The sequence below is a fragment of the Macrobrachium nipponense genome, chromosome 11 (assembly GCF_015104395.2).
Source record: "Macrobrachium nipponense isolate FS-2020 chromosome 11, ASM1510439v2, whole genome shotgun sequence".
NCBI classification, from domain to species: domain Eukaryota; kingdom Metazoa; phylum Arthropoda; class Malacostraca; order Decapoda; family Palaemonidae; genus Macrobrachium; species Macrobrachium nipponense.
Window position 1 is genome coordinate 30,079,699 of NC_061087.1, and position 14,311 is coordinate 30,094,009.

At 40.9% G+C, this 14,311-nt stretch overlaps 1 protein-coding gene across 2 annotated transcripts in view; it reads left to right on the forward strand.

Moving 5' to 3' along the window:
- Positions 1-3,451, forward strand: part of LOC135202876 (large ribosomal subunit protein eL24-like) — a 33,120-nt gene extending 29,669 nt beyond the window's left edge. The window contains exons 3-7 of one of the 2 annotated variants that reach the window (XM_064232364.1): positions 2,076-2,161; positions 2,358-2,471; positions 2,825-2,872; positions 3,022-3,091; positions 3,324-3,451. In XM_064232364.1, the coding sequence (XP_064088434.1) occupies positions 2,076-2,161; positions 2,358-2,471; positions 2,825-2,872; positions 3,022-3,091; positions 3,324-3,419 (414 nt within the window). In that variant the 3' untranslated portion in view covers positions 3,420-3,451. The remainder of the gene's footprint in view (positions 1-2,075; positions 2,162-2,357; positions 2,472-2,824; positions 2,873-3,021; positions 3,092-3,323) is intronic. The other variant, XM_064232446.1, reaches the window with a different exon arrangement.
- Positions 3,452-14,311: the final 10,860 nt, after the last annotated feature.

Sequence of the window (14,311 nt, forward strand, 5' to 3'; positions counted from 1 at the left end):
TCACTATTTACCGAAACAACCCTAGATATGTTTGTTTTATAATTGTAAACTTGTTTAATTGCTGTGTATATTTGTTTTATAATTGCAAACTTGTTTAAACAGGCCACTTGCAGATGAAGGTACAGTGATAGGAGCAATTTAATAACTGACAAGTGTCACACAAGTTAGACAATGATATCAGACAATTGTGGTATTTTTTTGTAGATAATAAAAAGATATATTTTTAAACTAACATAATTAACTTGATAATATTTGCATGCCTGAATAGACTTATCAAAGCTGTAACTATCATAATCTTAGGAAACTTTTATCCATTAGTACACAATTTGTATGAATCCACAAGTCACATTCTGAGCACTATGACATTTGGATTATCACACAACAGACTACAAACACCACAGGGATACTTAGGCAGAGGGGCAAACAATAATGGTAATATAATTTTTATTTAAGAAGCCCATCAAGATACTCTAGCTGAATACTCTACAATGCCTTCGAAGCTAGTTGCTAAAATTAGCACCCACCATACATATAATACAAAACAAATGTCAGCTGATGTCATGTTTAATTACTGTTTGAACAAATTTATAATTATAAAACAAATTACACATTTAATTAAACAAGCTTACAATTATAAAACAATCATATCTAGGGTCGTTTCGGTTGTTTCTTGGGCCATTTCAGTCTTTTCAGTGGTTTTGGTAGTTTCGGTAAATAGTGAGACTCGGATAAAACCATTTCTCCCATTACAGACATCAAATATCTTTTCCTCTATGCAGAATTAAATCCACGGATAAGCCATTAGATTCTCTCTGGGGGTTACTTTAGGTGGTCAAGGTATATGATGGAGGCATTTCAAGTAAGTCTGACGAGTGAGAGAATAAACAATCCTCACTCTCTCAGGGAGCCAGAGTCACCAATTAGGAGTGCTGTGGACTTTTAATTGATGAAATGTTGGTGATTCAAAGTTGCAAATTGATGAGCTTAATTTAATTGTAAAATTGGTGTAAATTGATTGGAAAATAAAATTATTGGTGTGTTTGATTGCCCAGAACAACTTTTTTTCAATGATTCATGAACACAATACAGTAGTTACAGAGCCACAGGTTATGGTGGTAGTATAGTGTCAACATTTCTATGGTCTTTACTGGACAGCTGTTTTGAGCAATGGTATTTGGCATTGTTTGGCTGTAATTTTAAGCAAAAACTATGCCAATCATTTATTGTGTAGTTCAACTTAAATTTGTTCAGCAACTCTCCCCTGGCTAAATGAGTATGAGGTAAAACAGTAGAGCTGTAGTCTTGTGAGCTTTTTCCAATTATGTTTTCAACAGACCAGAGATGTGCTGTCTACAACATATTTTATTGCTGTGCAAATCACCAGTAAACTCATCACTTTTTTTCCCCCTCCATGTTGAAGTACACCATTGTAAGTAGGACACAACCTACTCTTTGCACTTGTATCTTGCAATGTTGAAAAGTTAAGAGTATATTCATGAAAATTTAAACAATACCACAAATAGCAAAACAACAGGATACTACTTCCTTTTGTGGGTACAGTGTAAAAAAGTAGATTTGGAGCTAGGTTAGCCTGCCTTAATCAAGCTTCGTCTTATTCGAAACATGATTGGCTGGATAAAGCTAAAAGTTGAAACTGAGGTTTTCATAGGTGTACATTTATGAGCTCACACTGAATCTCTTAGTAATGAGGAGGATAGGAGGTGGTTTTTGTTATGTAGGGCAACAAAAGTATTCTAGCAGGATAGGTCCACTTAGTATTCTGGGGGATTACTCCACTTATAATATTCTTGTTCCTGTGTGAGAAAACATGAGTTAAGTTGATCCGCACAAGTAATAGGCCGAGCTTTAAAGGTAGACTGGGCTTGCAAGTCCTTAACTAAACTGCCATCTTAAGCAGAATTGAATAAAGTTTTGACCAACCAAGGATGCAGACTAGGAGTGTAACTGTAATTAAAAAAACAAACTGCCAGATCCATCTCTTGTTTTTCTCTCAATCAGTACAATTTTCACAGTGGGCAGTTGAATATATTTAACATTTCTTAATTTTCTTTCAGACTTTTGTCTTCCTGAACGCAAAATGTGAACGTGGATACAGACTGAAGAGGAACCCACGTGAAGTCCGATGGACCGTTTTATACAGGTAAGTTTGTCGTTTTTGTTGGTGTGTTGAATGTTGCTGATTATTTTGAGTAAGGAATATTGTATTTAGATGTTTCCCTATATTGGATGTATATACTGCATTTGCAAAGTAAGTTTGTACAAGGAATGAAAATTTTAGATTGGTAACTAATGTCATTCCTTTTTTTAGATTGGTAACTGATGTCATTCCCTTTCAGGCGTAAGCACAAGAAGGGTATGGATGAGGAAACTGCCAAGAAACGTACCCGCCGTACCCAGAAGTACCAGAGAGCTATTGTTGGTGCCTCACTCACAGATATTATGGCCAAGAGGCAAGTTTGAATTTTGTCTTGTTCTTATAAACTTGTTTCTTTGCCATTTTGACACTACTAAGGGTCTTGCAACAACCCTTCCGGTCTCCAGCTGCAACCTGTTTCATTCTGTTTATTGTACCTCGGTTTTTATTCTTCTATCTGACTTTACACCTTCTCCAGCAATTGTTTCACAGCGCAGCTGCTTTGAGGTTTTCCTCCTGTTACACCTTTCAACCTCCTTACTCTCAATTTCCCTTTCAGAGTTGAATGACCTCATTGGTCCCAGTGCTTGGCCTTTGGCCTAAATTCAAGTACAAAATAATGTATAGCTTGTTGACAAGTAAGATGTATTATTTTCTCGTTTTACACAGGAATATGAAGCCCGAAGTCAGGAAGGCTCAGCGAGAACAAGCCATCAGGTTAGTAACAGTTATTTTTCTTATTCTCATTTCTCACTTGCGATGTACTAAAAACGATTCTTAATTCTCAGTTGTGATGTACTGAAAATTATAATTTCTCAGTACAAATATAGAGTGAGTTTCAAGGTTTTTCCTTTTGATACTTCCAGAGCAGCTAAGGAGAAGACCAGAGCTGCAAAAGCTACTAAGAAGGCAAATTCAACAACTCAGAAAGTAAAGGTATTTGTTTTTTTGTCTTAGGAAATAAGTTGAAAGAAGATATATTCAGTTTCACGTCATTTACAAAGATCTTATTTTACCAGGCCTTTTGTCTTTTGGAAGGTTAGTAAATAACCATTAAAGTTGGTGCATGGGTGCTGTATATAAAAATAATGTTAAGTGTTGTAGTGTTATTACACTATTGGAGGGGCATGAAAGTGCTTTATCTTCATAATGAACGCTCCCATTTCAGCCCAGCAAGAAAGCCACCCAAAAGATTGCCAAGGTACCAAAGGCTGCTCGTCCTGGTGGCCACGGAGGACATGGTGGACACGGAGGGCGTCGCTAGTCCTTTTAATTGAATAAAGTGAAAAAAATGCATTTTAAGGGTTGTATCATTTTCCAGTGTGGATTGGATTGTTCAGGTGCATGGAAGGATGGCCACCCAGCACTTTTACTTGTTTTAAATTTTTTTGCTTTAGCTGTTACCCTGTTGGAATCGATGGCTTTTTCATATTTGTGAGTAGGATTTCTTGCCCAATCCATGTGTTAGAATCTCTTCATGGGATGAGAAATAAATTTGATTGTTATATTAGTGGTTAATGTTTTCCTTTCATTTCTTTCTCTGGGCACTGAACTAGAACCAGTTAGTTTAGTCTGCTTTCTTTGACAGGAGTAACTCTAGACCTTAAATTGTTTCATGTGCAGCCATTGCAGCTTGAAAGGCAAAGATGTCAACGGCCACCAGCATCAGTGTTTATTGTAACACAGGTGTTAACCATTGGAATGCAAGCTAACTAGTCCATTATGAATTGGGAGTAACTGTTGACTTTATCGAGAGTTATGAAAAGTCTGGGCATTAGCAGATTCAGGAAGTATGTTATTGTTAGAGACTGTCACGGATGTGGCGCATATTGGTTTATCTTAATGTGTTTTGTTCAACTTTATATCCTTTGATCAAGAGAACAGCATTTGTCCAGGTATGTATTGCATTGTTGCTTTTGTATTTTTCCCTTTGAAATATGGTATAGTTTACATGCATTGATTAATTTTGTATACAACCATTGTGTATGGTAAGTCTTGTCTTTTGACCGAATTATTAACTTCAGCCAGTTCACAGATATTTTGCTGCACTGCATGACTCAACATGCTAATAATGGTTCCTGTCATTTGGTTTTAGAAAGTGTAATATCTTAACTTCACTCCTACTTAATTATTCATCCCAAATCCTTTTTAAACAGGTTGGCTTTTTATCACAAGTCTCTTGTCCTGCACTTTCATGATGAAAAGGAGCGGGGATTCTGCATTTGTGCTTGGTTTTTTTTATGAAAAAATTTTAGCAGTGAAATGGACCAGGCTTACGCGAATGACTTTCCTTCATAGGTAAGTTGTTCTCTCATTCATTGGTATTTTTGTAGTTGAATGATGATAAATTTTGAGCCAATCCAATGAACATGTGATTAAGTTGTGTGACTGAATTGGCTATTTGATATGTTATTGTCGTGTATATTTTTCTTTTTGGTAAATTTCCTTCCAAATTTTTTTTGTAGTCTGCGCACCCAAGAATGAAGCGGCTGTAATTGTTGTAGTGTATTGTTCACCGTCACTCCCATGATTTGAAGACCCTGGTGATGCCATATTAATCTGATGAGAATTGTGCAAAGTTTGAGCAGCAAATTCACTAGAATGAAGGTTAGTATTAGATTTTATTTATTTTTGTTTGAAAGTATAATGGTTTTGATGAGACTTTCAGAGCCAATCCCATGAACAAGTGATTATTCTGAAATACTGACCCTGTTGACATTTGTCTTGAATGATTTCTACCCAAAACCATTGGTAACCTCTCTTGATCTCGCTTTTACAGAAGATAAGCCACCACTCACTTGAAAAATTGTGCAACTTCGTCATCCTTTCAAAGGTATGCTACAAGATCAGCTTAATTTAGAGGTTATTTCACTTGTTTTTGTAATAGTTCTCTTGGTACAAGTAGTGAGATCAGTGAATATCAAATTCATTGTGTATAGTGTGTATCATTATATGATGATCGTTTTGATCTGTCAATCCTATGAGTCTTATGATTCTAGTAGTTATCAATCTGATAAAAAGAACTCAGAAATGGAGTCTGCTCATCTTTCATGTATGTAACCGCACTAATGTTTTACAGGCAGAGGATGAGTGAACCCTTGTTGTTGTTGCGAGTTTCTGACTTTGCCTGGGTAAGTAGTACTGTACTGGAACAGTTGAAGGTTCCTCTTGATAGAAACTTGTGATGATAAACATGAGCCAATCCAATGATTGTATGATTATTTCATGAAACTGAATGAATTGCATTAGCTTTGGAATATTGATAATTTTACATTGACTTCATATAATACTGTAATATATATATATATATTTTAGGTGGTTCGCTGTTATTTCCTGATAAGGTGAAATTAACCCATTTAGAGGAGCAGTCGTTGGATTTTGTGCCTGGAGGTAAGCTACAAGACTTGGTGTAAAAAGTCTATTGATATACTTTAGTTATAACTTTACAGAAACTTGTGATGATAAACTTGAGCCAATCCAATGATTGTATGATTATTTCATGAAACTGAATGAAATGCATTAGCTTTGGAATATTGATAATTTTACATTGACTTCATATAATACTGTAATATATATGTATTTTTTTTTTTAGGTGGTTCGCTGTTATTTCCTGATAAGGTGAAATGAACCCATGTAGAGGAGCAGTCGTTGGATTTTGTGTTTGGAGGTAAGCTACAAGACTCAGTGTAAAAAGTCTATTGATATACTTTAGTTATAACTTTATAGAAACTTGTGATGATAAACATGAGCCAATCCAATGATTGTATGATTATTTCATTAAACTGAATGAATTGCATTAGCTTTGGAATATTGATAATTTTACATTGGCTCCATATAATACTGGAATATATATATTTTTTTTAGTTGGCAGTTATTTCCTGAGACGGTGAAATGAACCCATGTAGAGGAGCAGTCGTTGGATTTTGTGTTTGGAGGTAAGCTACAAGACTTGATGTAAAATAAAAACAATGTAAAAAGTCTATTTGATATACTTAGTTAAAATTCTTGGCTAATTTTTATAATCTAAACTGCTTGTGAAAATGCCTTTGGTTGCCTCCGATTCAAATAATCAGATAAGAAAAAATGTTTCCACTTTTTCTCCAATATAGTTCTTTGTTTGTAACAGGTTCAACAAGTTGATTGCTGCTTGATGCTGGAAGTCTATGGATATGACAGGTATGTCATTTATATTATTACCCTGTACATTCTTGAACTGATTTTGATGAGCAATATTGAGCCAATCCAATGAGTTAATGATTACATTTTAGTCTGAACCAGTTCTTACATAAATTTTGTAAGCTTTATAACCTTTATCAGGTATTAATGTGATACACTGGTTACTTTTAAGGAGAGTTTATTATCAGCATTGGAATGCAAATTATCTGAATACTTTATGATGATAGATTTCTGTCAATCCTATGAAGATGTGATTCCAGTACTTATTCTGAAGAAGCTGAAAGCACTCTGTGGAGTGATCCCTAAAGGATTTTGCTATATAATAGTCTTGTATTTTGCAGACTCCAGTTGATAGGCTGCCACAGATGTCTACACATAAATCATTGCTAAGGTGTGAGTATACTCTGTTTTTGGTTGGGTTTTATACACCAAATTATTTAGAAAAGTCATTTATCCATATTGGAATCATTTACTTGCCAAACCTTATTCATTTGTTTCTAAATTTGTAGGGAGTTTTATTAATTCTTGTCACATGCAATTACCGTTTATCAAGTTAACATGGATAAAAAGTTCTTAGTAATTTTGTAATTTGTTCATGAAACTTACCTGTCAGATATATATATAGCTGTATTCTCTGACGTCCGACAGAATTTCAAAACTCCCGGCACACGCAGTGGGCGGCCAGGTGGTTAGTACCCATTCCCGCCGCTGGGAGGCGGATATCAGGAATCATTCCCATTTTCTATTCAGATTTTTCTCTGTCGCCGGTCGGTAAACAACTGTTTACAGACCTCCGCCTAGGATTTTGAAACTTCTTGTGCTAACTTGAGTATTCTGATTGACTTTTGGTTTTGATTTGGCTTGTTGGCTTGGCATACGTGATAGTGGATTTGATTTGGATTTGGCTTTGACTTTTCTTTGATTACGATGTCTGGATCTAGCTCTGCTAGCTTCAGGGTGTGTAAGGTGCATGAATATAAGGTGAGGTTGCCGAAAGCTTCGGTAGACCCTCATTCAGTGTGCTCGAAATGTCGTGGTCATGTATGTATGTTGAATGATAGATGCATCGAGTGTGAGCAATTGACTGAAATTTAATGGAAGGCATATGATTCTTACGTGAAAAAGCTTGAGCGTGATAGAATCAGGAGGTCTTCCTCTAGGAGTGCTTCTGTGAGTAGAAGTCAAGGTAGAATTGTATCTTAAATTAAATCCTCCTGTAGATGTAATTCAACCGGATCCTGTTGTATTGCCTCCGAACAATCAGGAAGTGTCTGCAGAAGGAAGCGTATTATTTACGATCATGGAGTCGATTCGCGCCTTGGAATCTAAAGTGATTGCTCTACAGTCAAATGTGAATTGTGATAAAAGTGTTAGTGCATCTAGTGTAGTGGAAGGGGTGTCAGATCGGTCCCATAATGCCTTTAGGCCTAGGCCCCTGCCGGACTCCCAGGCCTTAGGGAGAGGGCAAGCCGAAAGCCGAAGGAGGGTTACGGGATCTAATGACCGGTCTGACGTCCCTTCGGCAGAAACTGAGGACGAATCTCAGGCTGCCGGTGTTCGTGCACGGGCACGAATACTTAAAGAGTGCTTCTCTTCTTCCGAGACTTCCTCTCCTCGCCGAGGTTGGGACGCTCGGAAGACCTCTCAGGGGGAGAGCGGCAGGGGCGCAAGTTGTCGCACAAGCGGCCGTCGCCCTTGTCGCCCTCTTAAGAGATGTTTCAGAGAAGAGGACGCTTCACGTCCTTCTGATCATTACGTAGATTCGTCACCTGAAGATTTTGAAGCTTTTCCGCCACAGAAAAGGAACAAGACTTCATCAGGGGAGGACTCTTTCGAGCGTCCAAGTCGCTCTAAGCTTGTTCCTGAGTTGAAGGAAAGGGCATCCCCTCGCCCATCTTCCTCGCACAGGATGAGTCCTTCTCCTGATCGAGAACTTTCCCCTTCAAGGAAAATGCTTTGGGAAATGCAGAGACAGTTAGCCTCCTTTTTTGAGAGAAAGGAGGCAGAAACTAGTCATAGAAGGAAGGATAGGTGGCTGCCTGTTAAGAGAACTAGGCAATCCCCGGCTCCTACTCCGCGTTTTTCGGCCTTTGAGTCTCCTCCTAGTAGCCGACGCATTAGAGAACGTGATTACGTTCCTCATGAAAGGGCGTCTAGGAGAGACAAATTTGACAGAGACGTGAGTTGTCGCACAAGCGGCCAGCGTCTTTGTCAAAAGGCCGAGAACGCTCAAGGATCAAAATCGGAACGTCAAGCTTTGCATGTTAATGATCACGCTCGGCGTCTTAAGCAACGAAGCGCTTACCAGGACGCTCGAGAAGATGCTTTTCAAGACGCGCGGATCGCTCGCCAAGACGCTCCAACTGACGCTGTTCAGGACGCACGGCGTCCTAAACATCAGGACGCACAGCGTCCTTCACATCAGGACGTTCTGCAGGACGCTTCTCAGAACGCACGGCGCCTTGCATATCGGGACGCTTTCCAGGACGATCAACAGTTGGGTCCGAAACGTCAGGATGTTTCTCAGGTTAAAGTGTCGAAGTCATCGCGATCTTTGAAAGGCGCTGATGACCGAGAGAAGGATTCGTCTAGTGATCGCTGCCCTACTGATGATGACGAACCAAATGCGTCAGCGTCGTCAGACTATAAGACGTTGACGGATTTACTTAAGAAATTATTCCCAGATAATTTTCAAGCGCCAATTCCTTGCTCTCCACCTTCACAATTTGCCTCATCGAAGGCCAGGAAGGCCCCTGGCTTCGTTAAGATGGCCACTTCGCTCTCTGCGAAGAGAGCGTTTAAGCACTTCCTCCATCTAGACTGAAAGGGAGAGCTGGGATCTGGTATGAAACAGGAGAAGAAGCAGGATTGAAAGCACCGTCTTCTTCTCAAGGGGATTTCGCCAATTTGGTGGACGCTCCAAGGAGGTCTTATTTGTCATCGGCTAAGGTTTCCTGGACAATGACGGAGACGGATCATCACCTCAAGGGGTTATATAAGACGCTAGAGGTGTTTAACTTTTTAGATTGGTGCCTCGGGGCTCTGGATGTACAATCGAGGAGTCAAGACTCGATTTCCGAGCTGGAAGAGCTCGAGTGTATTAGCTTGTATGGATAGAGCAGTAAGGGATGGCTCTGATGAGTTAGCATCTCATTTTGCTACAGGTCTGCTAAAAAAGAGAGCACTCTATTGTAGCTTTACGGCGAAAGCAGTTTCTCCCGCTCAGAAAGCGGAGTTATTATTCGCCCCCTTCTCTACGCACCTATTTCCGCAGTCCATGATTAAGGATCTGTCGGTAAACTTGCAAGAAAAAGCAACAAGGGACCTCTTGACTCAATCTTCAAGACGACCTACTCCTCAGGCTTCTACTTCAACAGCTCCAGCACCCAAGAAGAAATTTAAGCCCTTTCGTGGAGCACCTTCCTCTAGAGGTTCCTCGAGAGGAAGGGGGTCCTTCAGAGGTAGGATCTCTTCTACCAAGAAGGGAAAAAATTGACGTTTCTGCCCTTCAGGCACCTGTAGGTGCGAGCCTCACCTTATTTGCTCAGGCATGGAGGACGATAGGGGCGGACACCTGGACCCTAGATGTGATCGAGAGAGGATACAAGATCCCTTTCCTCTCTGCGCCTCCTTTGAGCACGAAGCCGATAGACCTGTCGCCCGCATACCAGTCAGAGAAGCAACAGATCTTACTCGATCTTCTAGATCAAATGTTGGAAAAGAAGGCCGTAGAGGAAGTTCTGATGCTGGATTCCCCAGGCTTCTACAACAGGTTATTCCTGGTTCCGAAGCAGTCTGGGGGATGGAGACCTGTCCTAGACGTCAGCAGACTGAACGTTTTTGTAAAGAAAGAAAAATTCAGGATGGAAACTTCTCAGTCTGTGCTAGGGGCCACTTGAGACCAGGGGATTGGATGGTGTCATTGGGACCTTCAAGACGCTTATTTCCACGTCCCGATCCATCCCCAATCAAGGAAGTTCCTGAGGTTCGTCTTAAAAGGGCAGGTCTTCCAGTTCAGGGCTCTGTGCTTCCGTCTGAGTACGGCGCCGATGGTTTTTACTTTCCTCATGCGGAATGTGGCGAAATGGCTTCACCTATCGAAAATAAGTCTCTCGCTCTACCTGGACGACTGGCTAATCAAGTCGCCTTCGAAGTCAAGGTGCCTGGAGGACCTTCAGACGACATTACAGCTGACGAAGGCCCTGGGCCTTATAGTAAATTACGAGAAGTCCCATCTGATCCCCACGCGCAGTCCATCGTGTATCTGGGGATTCAGATGGATTCAGCGGCTTTCAAGCCTTTCCATCAAAGGAACGTCAGCAGAGATGCTTAGAGAAAGTGTTAGCCTTCTTAGGGAAAGAAACATGCTCGGCGAAGGAATGGATGAGTCTGCTGGGAACCATTTCTTCGCTGGAGAAGTTTGTTTCCCTGGGGAGGTTGCACCTCAGGCCACTCCAGTTTTTTATGGCAGAAAACTGGAAAGACAAGAATCTAGACTCGACTTTGATTATCTCAAAAACGGTCAAGGATCATCTGAAGTGGTGGCAAGATCCGACCAAACTCTCTGAAGGGATGTCCCTCAAGCTTTTGAGCCCCGACCTAGTGTTGTTCTCAGACGCCTCCATGGTGGGCTGGGGAGCAACACTAGGAAAGGAGGAAGTGTCAGGCCTCTGGAGAGGGGAACAGAGGTCCTGGCACATAAACTTTAAAGAATTGGAGGCTATTCGGTTGGCTCTTCAGTTCTTCGAAGAACGATTGGTGGGCCGAGTTGTCCAGATCAACTCGGACAACACTACGGCTCTCGCTTACATAAAAAAGCAGGGGGGGGACACACTCTCGATCACTGTTCATGATAGCGAGAGACATCCTTCTATGGGCGAAAGCTCGAAACATAGTGATCCTGACAAGGTTCATTTCAGGAATTCAAAATGTTCGAGCGGATCTTTTAAGCCGTCGACATCAGATGCTTCCCACAGAATGGACCCTACATCTAGAAGTTTGTCAAGAGCTATGGAAGTTGTGGGGACGGCCGCTAGTCGACCTCTTCGCAACCTCGAAAACGAAGAGGCTTCCGATTTATTGCTCTCCAGTTCTCGACCCGGAAGCAATAGCGGTAGATGCCATCCTATGGGACTGGACGGGGATGGATGTGTACGCCTTTCCCCCGTTCAAACTCTTAGGAGAGGTAACAAGGAAGTTTGCGGCGTCGCCAGGAGCGAGAATGACTCTGATCGCCCCCTTTTGGCCCTCAAGCGATTGGTTCACGGAGGTCATGTCTCTTCTGGTAGACTTCCCCGAGAAACCCTGCCAGAGAGAGTCGATCTTCTCAAACAGCCCCACTTCGAGAGGTACCACGGAAACCTCTCCGCTCTGAGTCTGACTGCGTTCAGACTATCAAGAAGTTGGCCAGAGCGAGAGGTTTTTCAAGATCAGTGGCAGAGGCTATTGCCAATGCGAGAAGAGCTTCCTCTCGAGCAGTTTATCAGTCGAGTGGACTGTCTTCAGGAGATGGTGTAGGAAGAAAGGTATTTCCTCCTCCACGACCTCTGTGAACCAAATCGCTGAGTTTCTCCTGCATTTGAGAAATGTGGACAGACTAGCAGTGCCCACAATAAAAGGATACAAGAGTATGCTGTCAGCTGTCTTCCGCCACAGAGGATTAGATCTGACAAATGATAAAGATCTTCACGATCTGTTGAGATCGTTTGAGACAACCAAAGTACTACAACCAAAGGTTCCATCATGGAACCTTGATGTAGTTCTAAGATTCTTGATGTCGGCTCCCTTTGAACCTATGCATGCTGCCTCATTGAGAGACACTACTAGGAAGGCGATTTTCTAACTGCTCTTTGCCACGGCAAAGAGAGTTAGTGAAATTCAGGCAATTAGTAAAGATGTGGGTTTCAGAGGACACAGTGCAGTGTGCTCCTTGGATCCTAATTTCTTAGCGAAGAATGAGAACCCATCTAACCCCTGGCCAAAAACCTTTGAAATCAAGGGGTTAACAGAGTTCATCGGACAAGAGCCAGAGAGAGTCCTGTGCCCTGTCAGGGCTCTCAAATTTTACATGCAAAAGACAAAGATTGTCGGGGTCCTTCTGAGAACTTATGGTGTTCTGTTAAGAGACCCGACTTTCCTATGTCAAAGAATGCACTGGCATTCTTTTTACGAAGCACCATCAGGGAGGCCCATGCGTCCTGCTCGGATGGTGATATGAAGCTTTTGAAAATAAAAGCCCATGAAGTAAGAGCTGTTGCGACTTCAATGGCATTTCGAAAGAATATGGCACTTAATGATATCATTAGCGCTACTTTTGGCGAAGCAACTCTGTGTTTGCTTCACATTACCTGCGGGATGTGAAGACGGCATATGAGAACTGCGAGTCGCTTGGACCATACATATCCGCAGAAATGGTGTTGGGGGCAGGGAGCAGCACAAATACTACCCTATAGAAAAGGGGTAGTTGTGCTTTTTAATTTTGGTGTTGGTTTATGGTTGAAGGGTTGGTTGCTTGAGGCGCCTTCCCTTTCTTTAGCCTAGAAGTTATGGGACTAACTTCGATAGGTTAGGTCAGGTGGTGGTTTTTAGCTTCGTTGCCCTCACAGTATGGTCAATATGGTCTAGTCACATTGTGGTCACGCCCCCGTTGACAGATCATCTAGAGCGCACCAACTACACAGGTCACTACCTTGTTGGCAACTCTAGTAAAGCAGAAGCAGACTTCGGTGACAGTAATCAAGAAGTCAGCTATGCTAACAGGTAAGGAATCAAGATGTCAATCATCTGCACTTGAGGTGTTTCCTAAATCCTTCTATTCTGTCCCTTCCCACCTCCAATGGTGGGATTCAGCTATATATATATCTGACAGGTAAGTTTCATGAACAAATGTTATTGTTATGATACAATAAAGTTTGTTCATACTTACCTGGCAGATATATATAATTAAAGTACCCACCCACCTCCCCTCAGGGGACAGTGGTATGAAAAATCTGAATAGAAAATGGGAATGATTCCTGATATCCGCCTCCCAGCGGCGGGAATGGGTACTAACCACCTGGCCGCCCACTGCGTGTGCCGGGAGTTTTGAAATTCTGTCGGACGTCGGAGAATACAGATATATATATATCTGCCAGGTAAGTATGAACAAACTTTATTGTATCATAACAATAACATTTTTACTTGTTAATAATCCTGTGCTTATTTATAGTCCCTTCTAACATCTTCAACAACATAGTGCTGGAAATTTCATCAGTATTCATGAATTAATCCTTTTGTGGGGTTGGACTTATCATTTTTATAAAGGAGTGGTTTATCCAGACCTCTTGGGTTAGACTGAGATATGGTGGTTTAGTTTAGGTATTGTACCAGCTATGTTTTGGATCAATTATTTTTTTACTTGTTATAATGCACTTGATTCCAAATGGCCAAATACATTGAGTTCATATTTTTTTTTCTAGGCCTAAGATTTGTTGACTCAAATATAATCAATTCATAAGAAACTGGGATAAGGTTATTTTATTGGGGGAATTTTTAGGGTTTACTATGATGATATTTCAAATCTGTCAATCCTATGAGTGAATGATTTATTTAAAATATTAATCTGAATAAGATTTATAACAAAGGCCCAAATTTTGTTTACTCATGTCAGTAATTAGTTTTTATTATTGCAGGTGCAGTAGAACATCAGAGAAAAATTGGATGCCAGCTAATTCAAGAATGCAACACCCATCTGATTTGTGGTTGTGTTGAACTCCGAGTTTGAAGATTGCTCAAAAGTATATTGACCAAAGTTTCATTAAAAGTTCTATTTCTTAGTGGTGTATTTTGCTGCTCAGTGAATCATTACTTTGAAGGGGGCTGTTGTACGTTTGTCGGATGTGCCCTTTTCTCTTATCATTCCCAGTCAAGGGTTTGCGTGCAAGCTAAGTGATGTGTCATCAGTGATGCAAGGATGTCATTTAAATGAAAATAAAACATCTG